Raw genomic sequence first — 20,987 nt, forward strand, 5'->3', positions numbered from 1 at the left:
AATAAGAGAGCATGCATCCTCATTTTGTTTTAAGCTCATAAGATAGAGAATTAGCTAGTCAAAAATATATTTTGATCATACTTAGATTATTTCTGGGCTAAAACGTACTCAATCCTCGCATATTTATAGGACATAATGAATTATTAAGATAACTAAATAAACCATATAATATTTATGATATTAAATTTGTTTAATCCCTTTTTAAAATTTGCATTTTATAAAAAGCTTGTTGCTTAAATCCACAACATGGTTTATGCTTTTCAAAGCCAAAACCAAAAAAAAAAAAAAAAAAAGTGCTTTAGGCTGTAGTTCTAAAAATTTCTTTTTGATATTTTTATATAAAATTTATTTTTACATAAATCCCTTGTGATATTGTGGAGCTCATTTCTAGTGCTTCCAGGAGCACAATAGATTTTTTTGCCCTTGTCTTTGCTGGACCTGTTTCTATTCTTTTTTCCTTTATTTTATTATTATTATTATTGATCTTTTCATGATATTATATTATATGCACCTGAAAATTTTGCCAGGAATTAAAGAAGTAATTTGAGACTGAAGGTTGACTGATTGGTTTGACTCCTGGGCTTGAGAAAGAGAACCAACCCCCAAATTTCATTCAATTTCTAGAATTTATAGGTTTTGATATTAATGACAACTAAAACTCTTTAATAAGTTTGTAAAAAAAAAAATATATATATATATATATATTTTTTTTTTTTTTCTTTTTTCTCACATAATAATTGACCTAGACGGGCTTTTTGTTGCCACTCTCCACGTTGTATTCTTAAAATAAAAATAAATAAATAAATAATTTTCTTTTTTTTTTTTCAATTTTATTACTTTGATTTTTTATCTTTTGCTGGAAATATATAATTCTGAATTTCTTTTGAATTGGTTTTAACTATAATTAGTTTTACGGCTTTCTGCATCTATGTACCATAAATTTGTACTGATTTGCAATTTGCCACATAAACTTATTTGTCATCTACAATTTACAAACTATTATAAACTTTGCAGCTAAAGTCCTATATATGAGGGCATAAGTGTGAATTTTTGCAAAAATTAGAGAGCATATATAAGTGCACATTTCAGTAGTTCAAGAGGCAAATTGTAAATTAATCAGCACACAAATTCGGAGGGCATAGATGTCAAATGCATAGTATAGATGACAAATGCAAAATTAGGACACAAATCGTAAATCACCACAAATTTCAAGGAGTGTAACTTAGCTTTATCGGTAAGGTGTTTTTGTTTTGTGGGTCATGCAGCTAATCGTAACATCAAAGTAAAGTTGATGATGATCATTAATGTGATGGGTTGGTCTCCAACAAAAATTAATCATTTCATAATGGAAATTATAGATTGTAGATCGCATTTACACCTTCGCCGTTAATAATGAAAGCAAAATGCTTTTCTTTTTCTTTAATTCATTCGTTGTAATTATTAAGTATATGTTACTTTTTAGCCTTCCAAATTTTTTTTAAAAAAGAAAACCATTGTACAAAAGAAATTCCCCTCTAGCTTTTATGAATTAAAAAAAAAGTAAAATTAATATTTTTAAAACTCTTTGTTTTACAAAATTGTACGCTCCTCAACCAAAATAGCAAACATTTTATTTGGTACACATTTCTTAAAAAATAAAAATAAAATATAGTCGGCAAGGCAAGCCCTTTCTAGAAAAATAAATAAAAATAAATGCAATTTACCATTAGTAATGCGGTAACAACTTTTTGTCGTACGTGTCCAAATTCCACGCCATCTTATCTTTATACTATATCACCACGTTCCGTCAAATATCATTTATTTGCTTCTCTTTTTTTGCTTTGGCTTCTTAATTACTCTTCATTTCTTTAAAAGCAAATATTCTAATATCTCTCTTTCGCATTCTCGCGCGCGGTTTCTCTCTCTCTCACAGTTTCTTAGTTCATCTCTGAAAACAAAAAAACAAAAAAAAAAATGGTTCTCAGCAAGACGATTGAAGACAGTGGAGAGCACTTGCACTCCACTTTCGCTTCCAGATACGTTCGTACTCCTCTCCCAAGGTCCTCACAATCCTTCTTCTTCTCTGAATTTCGGTTTTATTTGGTTTCTTTTTAGTCTGTGAATATATGTTAATGGCGGTGGAATTAGGGCTGTTATTTCAGGTTCACGATGCCGGAGAAGCCGATTCCGAAAGAAGCGGCGTACCAGATCATAAACGACGAGCTGATGCTAGACGGCAGGCCGAGGCTGAATTTGGCTTCGTTCGTGACGACGTGGATGGAGCCGGAGTGCGATAAGCTGATCATGGAGTCGATCAACAAGAACTACGTCGACATGGATGAATACCCCGTCACCACCGAGCTTCAGGTTCGCTCCCTCTTCGATCTTCGATCATCGATCTCCTTCTTCTTCTTTTTCCTTTGATTATTTCGTCTCTGTTTCAATTCTGGCTTGGATTCCAATGTGCTGCTGCAATTCAGTGCTTGCTTGCTTACGAGCGAGCGAGTTTTTGCTTTTGACTGTAGACGGAAAAAAAAAAAAAGTAATAGTCACCGACTGTGATTAGTTTATGGCAAACAGCCCAAACGTGGCACGAGACTGGCCTGTCCACCAAAAGAGCAAGTCGAATATTGATTATTTTAAAGTTCCATTTTTCTAATCAGTTCGTCGGATTAAATATTGAAGATCTTTTTTGGCTTTCCCTTTTTTTTTTTTTTAATTTTTAATTTTTAATTTTAATTTTTTAATTTTTTTTACTAGGACGATGTTAGATTATTTTATTGATTTTCTTTTTGCTTATTCTCTCTACTTTAAAATATTTATCTTTTATTATTTTAAACTTTTAAAAGTTTTTGGTTTCTAGATATTGCGGTAGTTATCAGTTCGACAACTTTTCAATTCCATTTATATAATTGTTTTTTAAATTACTAAAACAATCTTTTCTATGCCAACTAGTTTAAACAAGAATTAAAAATGCCATTAAAAAATGTGGTTAATTACTTATTCTTATTGTTTTTAATAGATTAATTTCAAATTCAAAAAAAGTTAATGGCAGCACATTGACATTTGTTCTCATTTCCTTTTCTTTCCATAGTTATCTTTTAATTGCTTGGGATGCTGATATCTCAGATAATTGCAGATTAAAAAAAAGAAATCGTGGGTAGCTTAGCTGTTACTAAATTAAAATGTTAACTAATGATGTGGACCCCACATGTGATCTATCTATAATAAATCGACGGATGATTGCAGACTATAAATGGCAGCCAGCTACCGGTCGCTAAATTAAAATGTTAACTAACGATGTGGGCCCACATGTAATCTCTAATAATGAATGGACGGATAATCCTTGCACAGCGCATTTGCCACCGTCACTGCCTTTAAAGAGCAGATTCGGTCGTCGGTTATATTTGAAAGCACATAGTTTTACTAAAACTTTTGTAAAACAAAAATGAAAAGTTTCACTAACTTTTAATTACTCGCTATTTCTGCTGTTTATCATCCATCCTTTGGTTTGGATAGCCTTTTATAGGATAAGAATTTCGTATTAAATATGGTTACTATTGTTCCGAGGAATTACTAGTATTTGACATGTTAAAAGTTTTCACTGCATTGCTACATGGTCTTAGCATCACAGGTAATACAAAATCAAATTTTCTTAGGTAGGACTAAGTAAATTCAAATTTTAACAAAAAGAAAGAGAAAAAGAAAACAATTGTGTGACACATCTCATAAATATGTTAGATTTATCAAAAACTTCAGAAATGTTTATTTATTAAAATCACAAAAAAAAAAAAAATTCCATAATTGAGTATGAAGGAGTTGGAATTAAGAAAATGTACAACGTCCTTCTATGATTATGTCACCACGTGATTTTGCATGAATGTAAATGCTCTCAATTAATTCAAAGTTCATTGCTTATGGAATAAAAAGCGATCATCATTTCATAACCAAATTGACAAAAATTTCTCGGTGACATGCCTGAATCGACATTTACTATTTTTGATCATTTGATTTTGTAGAATCGGTGTGTGAATATGATAGCCCAACTGTTCAATGCTCCGGTTGGAGAGAATGAAGCTGCTGTTGGTGTGGGAACTGTTGGGTCATCAGAGGCAATAATGCTGGCAGGTCTAGCTTTTAAGAGAAAGTGGCAGAATAAGAGAAAATTAGAGGGTAAACCTTATGATAAGCCAAATATAGTCACTGGAGCTAATGTGCAGGTGAGAATTCTTTATGATTTTACAGATTAAACTTACTTCTAATAAAGTGCTTATGACATTGTTTTGTTTGAAAATCAATCTATGCCTTATGCGCCAATAACTTGTATGTGGATATTATTAAACATCATGAAAATTCTATTTGAGAGAAAAATGGTATAAATTTTAATTAACATGTCATTTTATATTTTCAAGTTTTAGTTTGATACTTGCTATAGTGATCTTGAAGAGTGTTCAACATAGGTTTGCTGGGAGAAGTTTGCAAGGTACTTTGAGGTTGAGCTGAAGGAGGTAAAGCTTTCAGAAGGGTATTATGTGATGGATCCTGTAAAAGCAGTTGAGTTGGTAGATGAGAACACCATCTGTGTAGCAGCGATTCTAGGATCAACATTGAATGGAGAGTTTGAGGATGTGAAGCTCCTTAATGAACTCCTTACCGAAAAGAATAAGGTGATGGGATTCGACACTCCCATTCATGTTGATGCTGCCAGTGGAGGATTTATAGCTCCATTCCTTTATCCTGATCTTGAGTGGGATTTCCGTTTGCCTCTAGTCAAAAGCATCAATGTGAGCGGTCACAAATATGGCCTTGTATACCCTGGTGTTGGGTGGGTTGTTTGGAGGAGTAAAGAGGACTTGCCAGACGATCTTATCTTTCATATCAATTACCTTGGGTCTGATCAACCTACTTTCACCCTCAACTTCTCAAAAGGTATATTATATAGGTGCTTACATGTTTTCAGGGAAGCTATTCTTCTATTTATTTTGATATACCAATCTTTAGCAGCATTATAGTTGAGTTTGGAAGACATCCCAGATACTTTCATTATTCTGTACTCTCTGCTTTCCTATTTGCATTGATACTTTGATGTATTAGCTAGCAATCATTTTTTTATTTGGGTCTTTTCTTGGGAAAAATTCTTTTGCAGGCTCCAGTCAAATAATTGCTCAATATTATCAACTTATCCGACTGGGTTTTGAGGTAACTTTTGCAACCATTTTACGTACACAACCCCAGAAATAAGTTTTTTCTTTAAGTGATTTAGTTTGGAGTTGTTACTTGTTTATTAGTCAGTATATATATTCTTCTTGTGGGATCTTTATTATTCTTATCCTAAAACCTTGGTTAGCATGCAAAAACAGAGCTTCCTGTTTATATGGACTTTAGGAATAGAAATGTGAATGAAGATGGGAAGGCAATCTGATTGCAGATTTTCTCTGAACAGATTCTTGAATTCTGAAAAATGTTTCATGTGTGAAATTTTGCTAATGAACTTCCCAGGGCATAAAGTTTTAATTGCTTTATCGTCCTTTAATACTGCTAGTTTAATACATTAACAGATAAGAATGGGGAGAATGAAACCCTTGCATTTTGTGTAATCCAAAGATTGACATTCATATCAAGTTCTGGTGTTCAGCACCTACACCCTCTGTCTAGTTTCCATTTTAGGCCACTTAATTTTACTAGAATGACAATGTTTCTCAAATACATATGTCAAATAATTATGTGCTGATTTCCTGCATAGAGTTACAAGAATATCGTGCAAAACTGCACGGAGAATCACCTACATCCCCTGTCTAGTTTCCATTTAGGCCGCTTAATTTCACTAGAATGACTCGCTAGAATGAATCAAATAGTTGCAACGCTTCTCAAATATATATGTTAAATAATTCTGTGCTGATTTCCTGCATAGGGTTACAAGAATATCATGCAAAACTGCACGGAGAATGCAAAAGTATTGAAAGAAGGCTTAGAGAAAACAGGGCGGTTTAACATCATCTCCAAGGATATTGGGGTACCCTTAGTGGCCTGCTCCCTAAAAGACAGCAGCAAACACACTGTCTTTGAGGTGTCGGAGAGTTTGAGAAGGTTTGGATGGATTGTTCCTGCCTATACCATGCCAGCAAATGCCGAACACGTTGCTGTCCTTAGGGTGGTGATTCGAGAGGATTTCAGCAGGAGCTTGGCCGAAAGACTTGTCTCGGACATTGAGAGAGTTTTGGCTGAAATAGACGCACGTCCAAGCCAGGTCTCAACCATATCCGCCCATGTAACAGCTGCTGATGAAAGCCAAAACCGTGAAGTGAAGGAGAAGCATGTTCAGAAAAGTGAAACCGAAATTCAAGCAAGGGTAATCAACTATTGGAAGCGGCTTGTCGATGGAAAGAGAACTGGAGTGTGCTAGGCTTTCAAAACTTGTCTACTGCTGGTATATGATGGATTTTAATTTCACATGCTATTCCTGGGTATGTTAGAGTGTCTGTTTTACTTCCGGTATGATCTTGCAGTATCACTTTTCTTTCCTTCTGACATATCATATTTTGTTACGTATATGCAATATAAAGTAGTCCTATATCACGTTTGATTGGTGAATTTGCATCTCACCGAAAAACTTGCTTTTATGAGAAGATTTTATGAAAAAGTTCATACAAGATCTCGAGAGATTTTGATTTTAAGATTAAGCCCAAAATATTTGTTAAGAGTTAGAAGCAATGGTTCTTTAAACCACTACACGTTGTGGATTTACTTTATGATCGTTCCTGGAAGTTTATCATGTACAAAAATATCTTTTAAATATTACAATTACTTTTGACGTTTATAAAGTCTGATGGTGAAAATTGGCAAATAGTAAACTACATGTAGTATTGCTTTCGCGTCAGTAATGCGATCATTCCCTTTCTATTAGAATATTCTAAATATATTTCTATACTTTATGCCATTTTCCTAATAAAAAATTATGATCTACAAAATTTACACAAAAGAAAGAAACAAGAATGCATTTTCATGCCCAAAGTGACATGGGATACTCTTCCATCAGAGTAAGTTCATGTCATTTGGAACTTCATTACTACTAGGTTGCTGGAAATCCAACGCCTTGGTTTTCAACATGAATATAGTTTTAAGTGTTCTTCTTTTTTTTCCCTAAATTATTTAAGAAAAACTCAATATACTAACAAACTTGACATTAAGAGTTAATTATAATCCAGTCTATATCCAAGTTCATCATGCGCGTACTTTTTAAATATTACAATTAATTTTTACATAAAAAGTTGGACATATTTCTATATATATTTCCTCGTGAAACTTCTATGATCTTTTATTTCAATACCATCAACAAGAAAGCAATAAATTCATACTCTTAAATCAGAAGTAATAAGCCAAGTATCACAAATTTTTGATATTTTACAGAACCCTGCAAGAGTATATAAAAAGAAAAGAATCTTAGTATTATACTACTCTTAGGAATTATTAATATATTAGGAATAGCCTTCTCTTCCAACATTTTGCCGATAACAACTTTCTATGATTCAAATAATATTTGTGAATATTCTTCTAATAATAATATAAGAATACATTTGTTTTGTCATTAATATTTTTGTCAAATGCATTATCAAATGTATGGGAATTTGTAAAGTTCTAATGTGTATCTTTGTTTTTTTATATAGTTTGCTTCCCTTGATAGTGGAGGACAGCCATGCTGACTCTGGGCTGAAGGGGATTCTTAATTTTGGATTCCACAGAAAAGCCCAACATAGCCAACCCCTACTTCAATGCTCAAAGTTGTTGGTCCATGGCATGGAGAAAATCTCTAGTGCATCGGAACTGGTACCACTTCCAATGTACTGTGGACATATATTAAAAAGCTCCTATTATAAGCTTCATTATTATTCTCCATTATTATTTAAAATATTAAATATTAAAACATTAAAAATAGATAGAGAAAATATAAAATATAAAAAATGATAGTCCCCATGGCATGGCATGATCTAGATTAGATTTATTTTCACGCAAATGCCAAATATGATATTTTAGAAAATTATATAACACAAAAGTTTACAGCATGTTTTGCTTAGGCTCTTTTCCTTCCAAGCAATTCCAAGCAATCCTTTTATAGAGGATTCTGAAATTTTTCGTTTTGGGAACAGAGGTTTCTAGTTCTTCTTTTTTTTTTTTTAATTTCTTTTTTTTTAAATTAAAAAAAAAATTTACTCTTAACATTATGAGATGCAAAACTTTCAGCCAAAACCCCCTAAAAAAAAAAAAAAAGAAAAAAAAACCTCAAATATACTAAACTTCTTTTATGACACCATTAGTTGATACATTATTCTCTCTAAAACATTAAATTAAAGTATGTGAAGGACACAAAATATTTGGACCACCTTATCTTCGTGGTTTTCATTTTTTTGTACGAACCTTATCTTTATGTTATACCACACGTTCCATCAAATAATTTTTTTTTTAAAAAAAAAAAAAAGGAAGAAAAATTGTTTTCTTTCATTTCTATAAAATAAAAAGAGAAAAAGACCAAAACATTTTAATCTCTCTCTCTCTCTCTCTCTCTCACAGACTTAGTTTTTCTCAGTTCTTGTTAGTTTCTCTCTGAAAAAAACAGAAAATGGTGATCAGCAAGACTACCGGAGACAATGAAGAGTACTTGGACTCCACTTTCGCTTCCAGATACGTTCGTACTCCTCTCCCAAGGTCCCTTACAAATCTTCATCATCTTCTTCTTCAATTATTTTTCATCGACCATTTGTGGTCGTTTTGAGTAATTTGATTAGTCAGCATTTTGCATTTTTTTGGTTGTGTTTTGTTAATTCAGGTTCAAGTTGCCGGAGAAGCCGATTCCGAAGGAAGCAGCGTACCAGATCATACACGACGAGCTGCTGCTGGATGGGAGGCCGAGGCTGAATCTGGCGTCGTTCGTGACGACGTGGATGGAACCTGAGTGCAACAAGCTTATGATGACCTCCGTCAACAAGAACTACGTCGACATGGATGAGTACCCTGTCACCACTGAGCTCCAGGTCTGCTCCCCCCTTATCAAGAAAATACTTTCTTCTTTATTTATTTATTTTATTATTATTATTTTTTTTGCAGAAAAAAAAAAAAAAAAAAGGCAGAGCCTTCCAATGGGATTACTGGAGTTCATAGATTAAATGTTTTTTTTTTTTGTTTTTTTTTTTTCTCTCTCTCTCTTTTAATTACCATCTGTTTAGACATGTGCTACTGTCGTGTTTTCATTAAATCTGCTCTCATTTGTCTGCTAGCGTTTTAACTTCTTACACGTGTCTTTTTAGTTAGCTTACGATGATTGTTTGTCTCTTAACCAAATCCAGTTACTTCAGTATTGTTGCAACGTGTCAGTTATCTATTTGTGCTAATTATTCCTTTGTGTCATGTCGGCTACAATTGTCCATATATGCTAAATGTAATTAATTGGCAATTGCTGTCTTTTTGTAAGCAAGTTTCATTTTATAGAAAATACAGAATCATAGTTCTTATTTCTCTCTCTCTCTCTCTCTCTCTCAGCCTTTCTTATTTTCTTTTTTATTTTCTCTGCAAAACCTACTTTTGTGTTTCTTGACCATTATCCATCCCCTAAAGTTTGGATTTGCTTTTTATGGGATAAGAATTTTGTACAAAAACATGCAGACTATTGTGCTTAGAAATTACAATGGTCTAACATAGTCAAGTTTTCATTACATTGTTACATTGTTATAGCCTCTTAGGTAGAACTAATTCAAATCAAATTCTAACCCCAAAAAAAAGGAAAGAAAAAAAAAAAGAAGAGAGAGAAAAAGGAAATAGTTGCATGACACACATTATATTGATGTTAGATTGAACAAAATCTTCAGAAAAGTTTGTTTATTAAAATAAAATAAAATAAATCCATAATTGAATATATATGAGTTGGAAATAGAATGTAGAATATCCTTCTACCGACTACGCCACCAACATAATTTTGCATGAATGTAAATGCTCTCAATTAATGCCAAGTTCATTGCTCGTGGACTAAAAAGCAATCATCATTTGATAATTCCAAATGGATAAAGATTTCTTGTTGATATACATATTAGTTCCGGTTAACCACCATTGACAGTTTTCATCTTACTTACAATTTTGTAGAATCGGTGTGTGAATATAATTGCCCACCTGTTCAATGCTCCTGTTGGAGATGAAGAAGCTGCTGTTGGTGTGGGAACTGTGGGGTCGTCAGAGGCAATAATGCTGGCCGGTCTCGCTTTCAAAAGAAAGTGGCAGAATAAGAGAAAAGCAGAGGGTAAACCTTATGATAAGCCAAATATAGTCACAGGAGCTAATGTGCAGGTGAGAATTCTTCTTGATTTTACACATACAACCTACTTTTAATAAAGTCCTTACAACATTGATGTTTTGTTTGAAAATCAATCTATGCCCTTTTGTAGTCACACCCTGCACATATGCATATAATTATTGAAATCTTAGTTTTGATACATGCTCTAGTGATCTTGAGGAAAGAGTCGTTGAACTTGTACAGGTTTGCTGGGAGAAGTTTGCAAATTACTTTGAGGTAGAGCTGAAAGAGGTAAAGCTTTCAGAAGGGTATTATGTAATGGACCCTCTGCAGGCAGTTGAGTTGGTGGATGAGAACACTATATGTGTAGCAGCCATTCTAGGATCAACAATGAATGGAGAGTTTGAGGATGTGAAGCTCCTCAATGAACTTCTTACCAAAAAGAATAAGGAGACGGGGTTCGACACTCCCATTCATGTTGATGCTGCCAGTGGAGGATTTGTAGCTCCATTCCTCTATCCTGATCTTGAGTGGGATTTCCGTTTGCCTCTAGTCAAGAGCATCAATGTAAGTGGTCATAAATATGGCCTTGTATACCCTGGTGTTGGCTGGGTTATATGGAGGAGTAAAGAGGACTTGCCAGATGAGCTTATCTTTAATATCAATTACCTTGGATCTGATCAACCTACTTTCACCCTCAACTTCTCAAAAGGTATTACATTAGGTGCTTACATGTTTTCAATGAATTAGCTATTCTTCTATAGTTGACGTTGGAAAACATGCTAGATTGTCAACTTGAATCTTTCATTACTACGTACTCTCTGCTTTCCTATTAGCATTGATAGTTTGATGTATTAGCTAGTAATCCTTTCTTGTTTTCTTTCTTTTTAATTTTTGGGAAAACTTATTTTGCAGGCTCTAGTCAAATAATTGCTCAATATTATCAACTTATCCGACTGGGTTTTGAGGTAATTTTTACAATCATGTTATATACAGAACCCCAGAAATACACACTTTTGTTCTTTTATTGATGTAGCTTGGAGTTGTTAGTTGTAACTTGTTCACTAGTCTGTATATATTCTTACAGGACATGTGTTATTCTTATCCTAAAATCTTTTAAGTGGTTGGTATGCTAAAACAAAGAGATTCCTTTTTAGGAATGGAAATATGAATGTAGATGAGAATTAAGGCAATCTGACTGCAGAATCTCTTCAATCAGAATCTTGAATTCTGAAAAATGTTTCTTGTGTGGGATTATGCTTATGAACTCCTTAGTACGTAAACTCTTGAGTTGCTTTATTTACATTTATATGTTAAATTTAAGACAGAAACACATAGGATGATAGGACATAACCAGTGTTAAATTGGTGCGACTCGAACTTAGGTGTTTAGGATTTTTTAACTCTAATACCTGAACCCAAAAATTTAAGCTATTCGGTTTATTATGTATATAAAGTTTTGTCAACAACCCATGTATATCGTGTCATCCGAAGATTGACATTAGTTTTTAGTTATGGTGTTCGGCATTTACCTGCATCCTCTGTCTAGTTTCCATTTTAGGCTACTTAATTTCACTGGAATGACTAGAATTCAATAAAATAGTTGACAATGTTTCTCGACTATGTATATTTTAAATAATTCTGTACTGATTTTCCTACATAGGGTTACAAGGACATCATGCAAAACTGTATGGACACTGCAAAAGCATTGAAAGAAGGCTTAGACAAAACAGAGCGGTTTAACATAATCTCCAAGGACATAGGTGTACCCGTAGTGGCCTGCTCGCTGAAAGACACCAGCAAATACACTGTGTTTGATGTATCAGAGAGTTTGAGAAATTACCAATGGATTGTTCCTGCCTATACCATGCCAGCAAACGCCGAAAACATTGCTGTCCTTCGGGTGGTGGTTCGAGAAGATTTCAGCCGGAACTTGGCCGTACGACTTATCTCAGACATTGAGAGAGTTTTGGCTGAGTTAGACGCAGCCCATGTGACAGCTGTCGATGAAAACCAAAAACAAGTTAAGAAAAGGAAAAGATCAGTAACCGAAACTCAATCAGAGATGGTCAACAAGTGGAAGCGGTTTGTCAATGGAAAGAAAACTGGAGTCTGCTAGGCTTCCATAACTAGTTTACTTGCTGCTGGTAAGATGGATTCTAATTCCATATGCTAATGTTGGTTATGTTTTAGAGTGTCTGTCTGTTTTACTTTCCGGTATGATCTTGCAATATTACCTTTTCTTTCCATCCATTGACATCATATGTTTTGTGATGTATTGCAATTTAAGTTGGAGTACTATTTCAAGTTTTTCTAATTAAGTGAATTTGAATCTCATTGAGAAATTAACTTGCTTTTTATGGGAAGATTTTATGAAAAGTTCATAGATGAACTCAACAAATTTTGATTTTGAAGGTTAAGCCAAAATATTAATTAAGAGTTGGAAGCAATTAATGGTTCTCTAGAAGGTGTTATAAAAGTTTCAACTTCCATGCAAGAGATTAATGGCCAGTTTTCATATCATTACATCTTTCCCTTAGCTTGGGCTCCTTTTCGATTTATCTTTTCAGAGGATTATGAAATAATATTACATAAAAAGATAACTTTTCGTTTTGGTAACGAAGATTTCCAGTTTTTTTTTTTTTTTTTAAATGATTTTAATAGCATTTTGTTTTTAAGTTTAATTGAACTTTATGATATGCGAACTTTCATAGATTCTATCATTAAACTCTATATATTAGAATGACTGGGACCTATGTGGACTTAGCATCTTGTAGCGATCTCATTTATATTTGCAATCCTTTGATCAAGGAATGAATGAGTGGAATGGACTACACGTAATATAGGGAGTAACATAGGTTTAGTATTTGATCCATCCCAGAATCCCATTGACATTTTTACAAACTTTAATGGTAGTGCAAACTCAATTCTACGGGACTAATGAGGTGGAGGGTACAGTGCATTTCATTTGAAATATACCCATCACAAACAAGGGCATGGAGGAAGTCAAATGAGATTTGACACTGCGATGACAATATGTAAATTGGAGAAGAATTAAGGATTCTCTTCTTCTATCATCTTCAATCCCACAAAATCAAGCTCATACTATCTTAAAGTTGTACTAATGTCAATGGGATTCTGAGATAAATCAAATGCTGAACCTATGTTACTTTATACATTAAATGAAGACCATTTCACTGAGGATTGCTAATATAGATACTCGGTCTTGAGAAGGCAAGCTACTCCAACAACAATTGAGACCGTTTGATAATCAAAAGGCAATCTGTCTCAAAGATTTTAAGTAACATCCAAGACTAAATAGACAAGAGCATAAGAAATATCAATAACCATAGATCATAGATAAGGTGAACTGTCATCCTTAGCTAATTAATTATAAGATATAACCAGTACTAAAATTTCCCTCAATATGCAAAACAATAATAACCCAAATGTACTTTTTCATTAGTTATCTGAACAAATCAACAATCCAGCAAAATTCGGTATGGGAAAATCAAAATCATATAGAGAAGTGTTTTAGCAAACTATGGCAATGAATAGACCTCACTATAGACTATAGTTGGGTCATACATAACCAAGTACGCAAAACACACTGAAATTTTTTTTAACATATAATAAAATGGCCAATGGTCACTCTTACATATCGTCGTGCAGATTCTAACATATATAAAAGAATGCTGATCTAAGTGGAAAAATATTGGAACAAAACAATAGTGGATTTGGCACATCGATTGGAAATCTATTTCAAGTTTGCAATTGCAATGAAAGCTATTTAATCATCCACAGGGGAGAACAAATCAGCAACTTTTTAACCACGTAGAGGACAGATGAGTTACCCTGACAGCTTCAGGGTACCTTTTTAATGTTTAAAAACCAAAAAAACAAAAAAAAACAAAACAAAACAAAAAAACTATATAATTTGAAAGTAGATAATTGCTTTTAAAGCTAAAATATTTTGTGTGTATGAAATGCTAGAAGATGTAACCTTTTATATAGGTTTACAAATTTATAATTCTACAAAATATTAATTGGACACATTAAAACCAAAATGAAAACTGCCCAATTAATATCATATTTTTTAGTTGTAAAATTTAAATTTAAAATTTAAAAATCTTTTAATTCCTATGCTTATTAGTATATTAGGAATAATCTCTTTGAGATTCGCCTATAACAACTTTCTATGTTTCAAATAATTACTGTAACCCTGACCAAAAAAAAAAAGTACATTTATTTTCTGTCAATAATATTTTGCCAGATATATATATATATATATATACATATATATATATATATATATATATAGATATATATATAGGTGTGGAAATGTCTAAAAGTTCTCATTTATGGCTCTTAGGGGATCGACTCAGTTTACCATCCATAGTTGGAAGATTGGCTTGAGATTCATGCAATTGCAAATGATTTAACTAGTAAATATGTTCCTTCTCATGTCAATAATTTTATTTTCTAGGGGGAATTACAATTGTTTTCTAGTACAAGTAGCATTGGGTTTGTATCACTTTTTATTAACATCTAAACATTAAATATACCTTATATTAAATAAATAAAAAATTAAAAAAATCAAGCTATTCTTCTTCTTTTGTTTTTTATCTCCGCGGTGAATGGGCTGCCATGAGGACTCTGGGCTAAAAAGAAAAGCCCAATTTGGAGACCACAGAAAAGCCCAACACAGCCAGCCACATCATTGCTTGACGTTACTAGGCCCGGCCATAGCATCATATAGATTAGGCTATTTATTTTTGCCAGCAAAAATGATATTTTTGAAAAACATATAACAAAAAGTAAAACCCTATATTTTGCTTGACCTCCTTTTCAAGTTAATCGTTTCAGAGAGGATTATGAAATAATATTACATACAAAGATAATTTTTTGATTTGGTAACAAGATTTCTAGTTTCCTTTTTTTAATGACTGTTATAGCTTTTTCCCTTTTAGTTTAAATAAACATTATGATATGTGAATTTTCACAAATTCTATGCAATAAACTCTATATATATTAGGAAGACTGGACAATCCAGAAAAAAGGGGAAAAAGAAACAACAACAACAACTAAAATATATATAAAGCATGTTGTATCACACCATTAGTTGATAATATCTTCTCTCTAAAATTAAGTAAAATTATTTTAAAGACAAATCTTGAATCATATCCAACGTTGGTCATCACCTAAGCTGTTCCTTGGTAACAAACCCAAATACAAAATCCGATGACATACAATATATACTTATAGATTACTTAATTATGAACGTAACAGGGAGGTAGTAGTAAACATAGGTAATAATTCACAAGAGATCTCTCAGTAGCTGCATGTTTCCACCCCTCCAGAATGAGCATTTGACTACTATAGTTTGGCCTGAATACTAGATATCAACTTGATGGACAACGGCGTGGTTTTAGTTGTGATCCAGTTTTCCACACTGCACCCCATGATCGTCACATGGGAAGTTTGCATGGCTATCGCCATTTCCTTCTTCGAATTCAATCCCTGCAGCAAAGTAGATAGAATATAATTCGACTTTCAACATTCTATTCCTCAACAAATGAAGAAGAGCACACAAACATAAAGGACCGAGTATGATAAGCCATCAGACTTCTTTATTTATTTGTGCTGTTTAACATCCTCTATAAATAAAAAATAATAAGGAAAATAAGTATTCATGGCAAAACAATTTCTAGCAGCCAAGGACTTAAAAGTCTGACACAGTGAAGCACAGAGAAACAGAAGTTACAGAATTATAGCACCATACAATGTCCTCATCTCACTAGAATAAGGAACCTAATAAAAAGTTTTCTGAATTCAGAAACATTAAAATTGAGAATCTGCTGTATTTCTGCACATAACTAAGTAGAGATCCAGCAACATTACTGATTATATCTCGGTTGAGATCTTCTGAAGGACGAATTCTGGCTTTATATACAGGCATTTCATTTGTTTCTGGCTCTAAAATGAGAATAACACGATAACCTTTCTGAAGCTTTTTTTTTTTTTAACTTGCAAGTTTAGATCAAAGTTGCAGATGTGTCATCAATATCTTTGCAATATCATGGCTATTGAAAATCTTGTCAACTTTCAGTGGAGATCCACTTACAAAAAAATCTGAGTTTCCATTACTCAGGATGGAAAATCAGCTCACCTGAACCCATGAAAGTGCTAGATGAGCATTTGCAAAGGAACTTGCAGTCACTGTGCTTTTTTCTGTCAGCTGCATATTAAACCAGTGTATTGCCAAACCATGTTTCAGAAAAACTAGAGTAATGTCAATGTAAATTGAAGAAAGACACAGAAAATGGTTAAAAAGATTACAAACATAAAAGTGCACAAATAACTCAAAATAATTAGTTGAACATAACCAACAACCAAAATCACACCAGTCACCTAAATAAAATAACTTTGTGACATTATGCTCCTAAATCTAATATATATCACCACAACAGTCTTACACCTAGGCCATATAGAATGGTAAAAAAAATGCAGGAGATGTATTTTGGTCAAAACAAATTGGATTTCAGTTCGAAGCCACCTCCATACATGTTATCATCTCTCCGTATTTAGAAGTTTGGGATTAAGGATGAACCATTGTGAAATAAACATAATAGAACTAGAAATTAAAAGCAATGATGGCACCAACTAACTCCTCCCTAAGTCCAATTATGCAATACCATCAAGAAGGAAATCACGGGTCGTCAAACTCATAATAGCAAAAACCATATAGTGTTCGTAAACATGTAGACTAACCATTGATTTCTCTTCGTTAACAATGAAGATTAAGCTTTTCAAGATCAGCTTCCACTAAAGAAGCAACGTTGAAAAGCAGAAACACACATTTGGCTCTTTCTTCTTCTCTGGAATATGACCTCCTATATCAGTTGAAAAAACAACACCTATAGCTATCCTTTCAAGATAAACACTCCAGACCAAAACAGTAACTCCATGATACCACTTAGCATCAAGGTTAAGGCTATTGGAGGCAATTTGACAGGATACATGCCATATTCTCCAAAATCCATTATAGTGACTCAGTTGATGGGATTTGATGATGCTTCTGAATTCAAGTTCCCTAGAAACAGCATTGGCATGGTTAAATTAGATCAACAAAGAATTTCACATGCCACTCTATCTTATTACTTTTCTCTCAAACGAATACTTTTACGTTTCTGGCTCAATGCAAAACGCCTTTCCATGGCAGGATTGTAGAACTTTCTCATATGGTCAGAAAGCCTATGGATGGACCGGAGATCACCATTCTCAGAAAGTTGCATTAGAAAGGAGTCAAACTTTCTATATGGCAATTTAATACCCTTGTTTACAACATCTTCCAAAAGAGAACATGCCTCTTCTACTTTATTGCAACTAAAAAGCCCTTCAATCATCACGCAGTAAGTATCAGAATCCCGTGTGCACCGCTTCTTGTCCATCTCATGCCAAGTATTAAAAACCCCATCAAGGTCACCTATCTCAAAAAACATGGATATCAGCATATTATATGTCTGCACACTGGGCATACAACCTGCATCAATCATCCCTCCATAAAGCCTAAATGCTTCATCACTCTGTTTATTATCACAAAGAACCTTGAGAAAACAATTATAAGTAACGATATCAGGAGGATAACCTTTATTTCCCATCATTTCAAGGAATTTGTAGGCTGCTTCAACCTTGCCAGGTAAACACATCCCCTCAATTAGTTCCTTGTATGTTGAAACATCAGGAAGGCAACCACTGCTAATCATATATCCAAGAAATTTGAAACTCTCGTCAATTCTATCATTCTCAATGAGAGCCACAATCATGATTGCATAAGTTTTAGCGGTGGGAGAAGACATGGTGGAACCTTTTGTTCTCATGAACTCAAAAAGTTCAACTGCTTCAGTAACCATCCCTGCTTTACAGAAGGTATCAATGGCAGTATTGTAAGTAAAATTATCAGGCGTATGACCCAATTGGATCATTTCTTCTAGTATCTTCATCCCTCTAGTTGGGTTTCTAACTCTACACCACCCACAAAACAAAATGTTGAATGTAGTAGCATCAGGCTTAATCTTTTTCCTCACCCTCTTAAACATCCCTTCAGCATCCTCAACCAGACTGCACTTGCAGAGAGCGTCCAATAGCAGGTTAAAGGCATTGATCTCCGGCTGTGTCTTCACTCTTATTTTCTTCTTCTTGACGAACTTGTGCAGATGGGTTAGATGCTTTTCAGTATATTGCCTCAAAACTGTCAAAAGAACTTCGAGTGGAACAGTTTTCTTCTCGTGCCTCTTCATGTAATCCAGTAGGTCACAAACAATTCTAAACTGCTTCACCTTGTATTTTGTACTAGACAGAATATCAATCATATCATTATATACCCGAAATTCGTGATCATAATTTTCTTGGTGGCCTGCCCAAGTGAAAAATCTAAATGCTAGTTTTTCCTCATAACGAAGCCGGTGGAGGACCTCAACAACCAAGTCAGTAGTCAATGGAACACCAACTTGGTCAAGAGCTTTCTCCATATTAGAATAAGCATGCGAATTATCCATAATGGTCTTGTACATCATATCCAAATCACTTTCTTTACCATTCTTATCATAATCAATCCCAATATCACAATCAGAATTCTCATCCAATCCAACAATCCCAGATGAAAACCGGCGCCCAGTGGCCCTGGATGCGATAATTCCATTCAAGGAATGCACCCATTGAACTGAATTCAAACAAGGGGTCCCCATAAACAGCAATTTCTGACTAACCAACCACGAATTTGATAAAAATATGGGAAAATGATAAGTGGGTTCGAGTATAGGTGGGCTCAAACATGTAAAGATTGGGTCTTTAGCGCTATATAGCGAGAAGAAACCAAACCTAAAAGGGGAGGTGTTCTTAAGAAATAAGTCTATCAAATTCAAAGGATTTGAAGATGCGAGATTTCGGCGCATCGTATTGTTCAAATGTAGAAGACCCATTTCGCAAAAGTCGGTATTTAAACAAGCCAAGAATTAAGTGACCTCGATTAAAGAACAAGTAATAGATAAAGTAAGAGAGAAAATAGGATTACCAGGCGTTAAGGGGATGTGTGTATTGGTTGAGCTTCATTCGGTGGACAAGAGCCAAACGAGAAGGGCTCAGCAGAAAAATAGTGGAAGCAAAGCAACAGAGAGAAGGGGAAAGAGAGGTAGATAAATACAGTGCGCGAGACAGAGAAGGAGCGAGGGAGAAAATAATGACGATGACGATAATCATAATAATAATAATAATAATCAAACAATTACACAATATTATCATTTTATTAATATAATTTTCTATAAAAAAAAATAAAAATAAAATAAAAAAAGGTTCTTTAATATGGTTGATACCTTTAAATTTTTATTAATTTTTTATTAGTTTTGAAAGGTTACTTGCACTAAACTTGTAAAATAATAATCAATAAAAAGGATTCAATTTTTTTTTTTTAAATGCCATCTCATATCTTTAATTATTATGATTTAAGTCTAAGTAGTAAAATTTATTACTCGTATTTTTATAGGGTAAATTATCATATATTATACACTGTCAAATCAATTTTTTATTAGGTTTCTAAATAGTAGAAATCGTCTACATAAATAATATATACTTGAATGTGAAAAAACGGATTGGACATTATTGATTCTTAAAAAAGTTAAGTAATTTATAGCTCATAATTTCTTTTATTTTTTTTTTATTTTTTATCAATTCCATTCAAAGTAATCTCCAATTTAAGCGTGTTCTACCCATTAATTTTATTTGAAAAACTAAATAGTTGATTTTTTTGTTTTATTAGATACTAAATAGTTGATTTAAAAAATATATAATAAATGAACTAATTTAACATTACATTAGAGTTCATGTACAACAATACTAACAAAAAGCTTATAGACCAAATTGACATGAGGCCTAAAACACATTTATGGTACCTGCCTATATATATTTGAAGTTACATAAACAAATAAAAAAAAGTCCAAAAATATCTTTGCTTTATCGTTTGTAAAAGGATTATAAATTAATGAATATGACATGATAAAACATAAAAAAGAAAAACTAAATAAATAAAAAAAGTCTTTACCAGGATACTCGATATCTCCTGGATATATTATCAAATTGACGGAGTTCGTATAATAAGGAATTTAATAAATTATCAAAATACAGAGCATGTCACAATTTATTTCCCCAAAAAAAAAAAAGAAAAAAGAAAAAAGCTTGTCACAATTATATAATAGTTAAACCCATTAACAATGTCACATCAAATAATTAAGTAGCTTCAACAATACTGCACGATGAGCATAAATAAGCGAACCTATAAAGAGTAAAATGAATTATGTGTTAGATTAGTGCCTTAAACTAATCTAGAGACGCATATATAATTGGTAGTTATAAGTCCTGTCAAGATCATGTCTTAATTTGTCAAAAGAAAAAAAAAAAAAAAATACATCAAACTCTGTATAAAGTATCTTCAATTCATTGAATCTCGTGGGAGGTTAAGTTTAACAACCAACAGATAAATTTTTTTAAAAAAAATCATATATCATTATCATGATTTGTTCATTAAGTTACTTTATTAAAAATGGTATATACATAAAAGCAATATCACAGCCAAAAATGGCCTGGCCAAAAATCATTCATATATAGAGAAAAGCTTTTATGTATAATAGCTAATAAAAAGAGAAAAAAAAAAAACATATATTCTTTAAAATTAGGGGAAT

The 20,987-nt window shown here is 33.0% G+C and overlaps 3 protein-coding genes across 7 annotated transcripts; 2 read left to right on the forward strand and 1 right to left on the reverse strand.

Moving 5' to 3' along the window:
- Positions 1 to 1,841: 1,841 nt before the first annotated feature.
- On the forward strand, positions 1,842 to 6,653 carry LOC107419654 (glutamate decarboxylase-like). Its single transcript, XM_016028421.4, has 6 exons — positions 1,842 to 2,039; positions 2,142 to 2,346; positions 3,999 to 4,199; positions 4,440 to 4,908; positions 5,126 to 5,178; positions 5,891 to 6,653. The coding sequence occupies exons 1-6, from the start codon at positions 1,954 to 1,956 to the stop codon at positions 6,380 to 6,382; spliced, it is 1,506 nt and encodes a 501-aa protein (XP_015883907.3). The 5' UTR covers positions 1,842 to 1,953; the 3' UTR covers positions 6,383 to 6,653.
- Positions 6,654 to 8,494: 1,841 nt separating this feature from the next.
- On the forward strand, positions 8,495 to 12,603 carry LOC107419655 (glutamate decarboxylase-like). The gene is made up of 6 exons (XM_016028422.4): positions 8,495 to 8,679; positions 8,801 to 9,005; positions 10,108 to 10,308; positions 10,499 to 10,967; positions 11,171 to 11,223; positions 11,918 to 12,603. Exons 1-6 carry the CDS (start codon positions 8,594 to 8,596, stop codon positions 12,371 to 12,373), a joined length of 1,470 nt encoding a protein of 489 aa, XP_015883908.3. The 5' UTR covers positions 8,495 to 8,593; the 3' UTR covers positions 12,374 to 12,603.
- A 2,719-nt stretch (positions 12,604 to 15,322) lies between these two features.
- Positions 15,323 to 19,515, reverse strand: LOC107419644 (pentatricopeptide repeat-containing protein At1g73400, mitochondrial). Of its 5 annotated transcripts, XM_060814606.1 has the most exons (4): positions 19,328 to 19,515; positions 17,026 to 18,976; positions 16,424 to 16,492; positions 15,323 to 15,774 (listed from the first exon to the last, which is right to left on the reverse strand). In XM_060814606.1, exon 2 carries the CDS (start codon positions 18,828 to 18,830, stop codon positions 17,412 to 17,414), a length of 1,419 nt encoding a protein of 472 aa, XP_060670589.1. In that variant the 5' UTR covers positions 18,831 to 18,976; positions 19,328 to 19,515; the 3' UTR covers positions 15,323 to 15,774; positions 16,424 to 16,492; positions 17,026 to 17,411. The 5 variants fall into 5 exon arrangements, 4 of the variants coding, with proteins under 4 accessions (XP_060670589.1, XP_015883894.3, XP_024929745.3 ...); XR_001581624.4 differs by lacking the exon at positions 17,026 to 18,976 and having other exon boundaries at positions 19,328 to 19,510; XM_016028408.4 differs by having other exon boundaries at positions 17,026 to 19,515.
- Between the last annotated feature and the right edge of the window lie 1,472 nt (positions 19,516 to 20,987).

Source organism: Ziziphus jujuba, chromosome 2, assembly GCF_031755915.1.
Source record: "Ziziphus jujuba cultivar Dongzao chromosome 2, ASM3175591v1".
NCBI classification, from domain to species: domain Eukaryota; kingdom Viridiplantae; phylum Streptophyta; class Magnoliopsida; order Rosales; family Rhamnaceae; genus Ziziphus; species Ziziphus jujuba.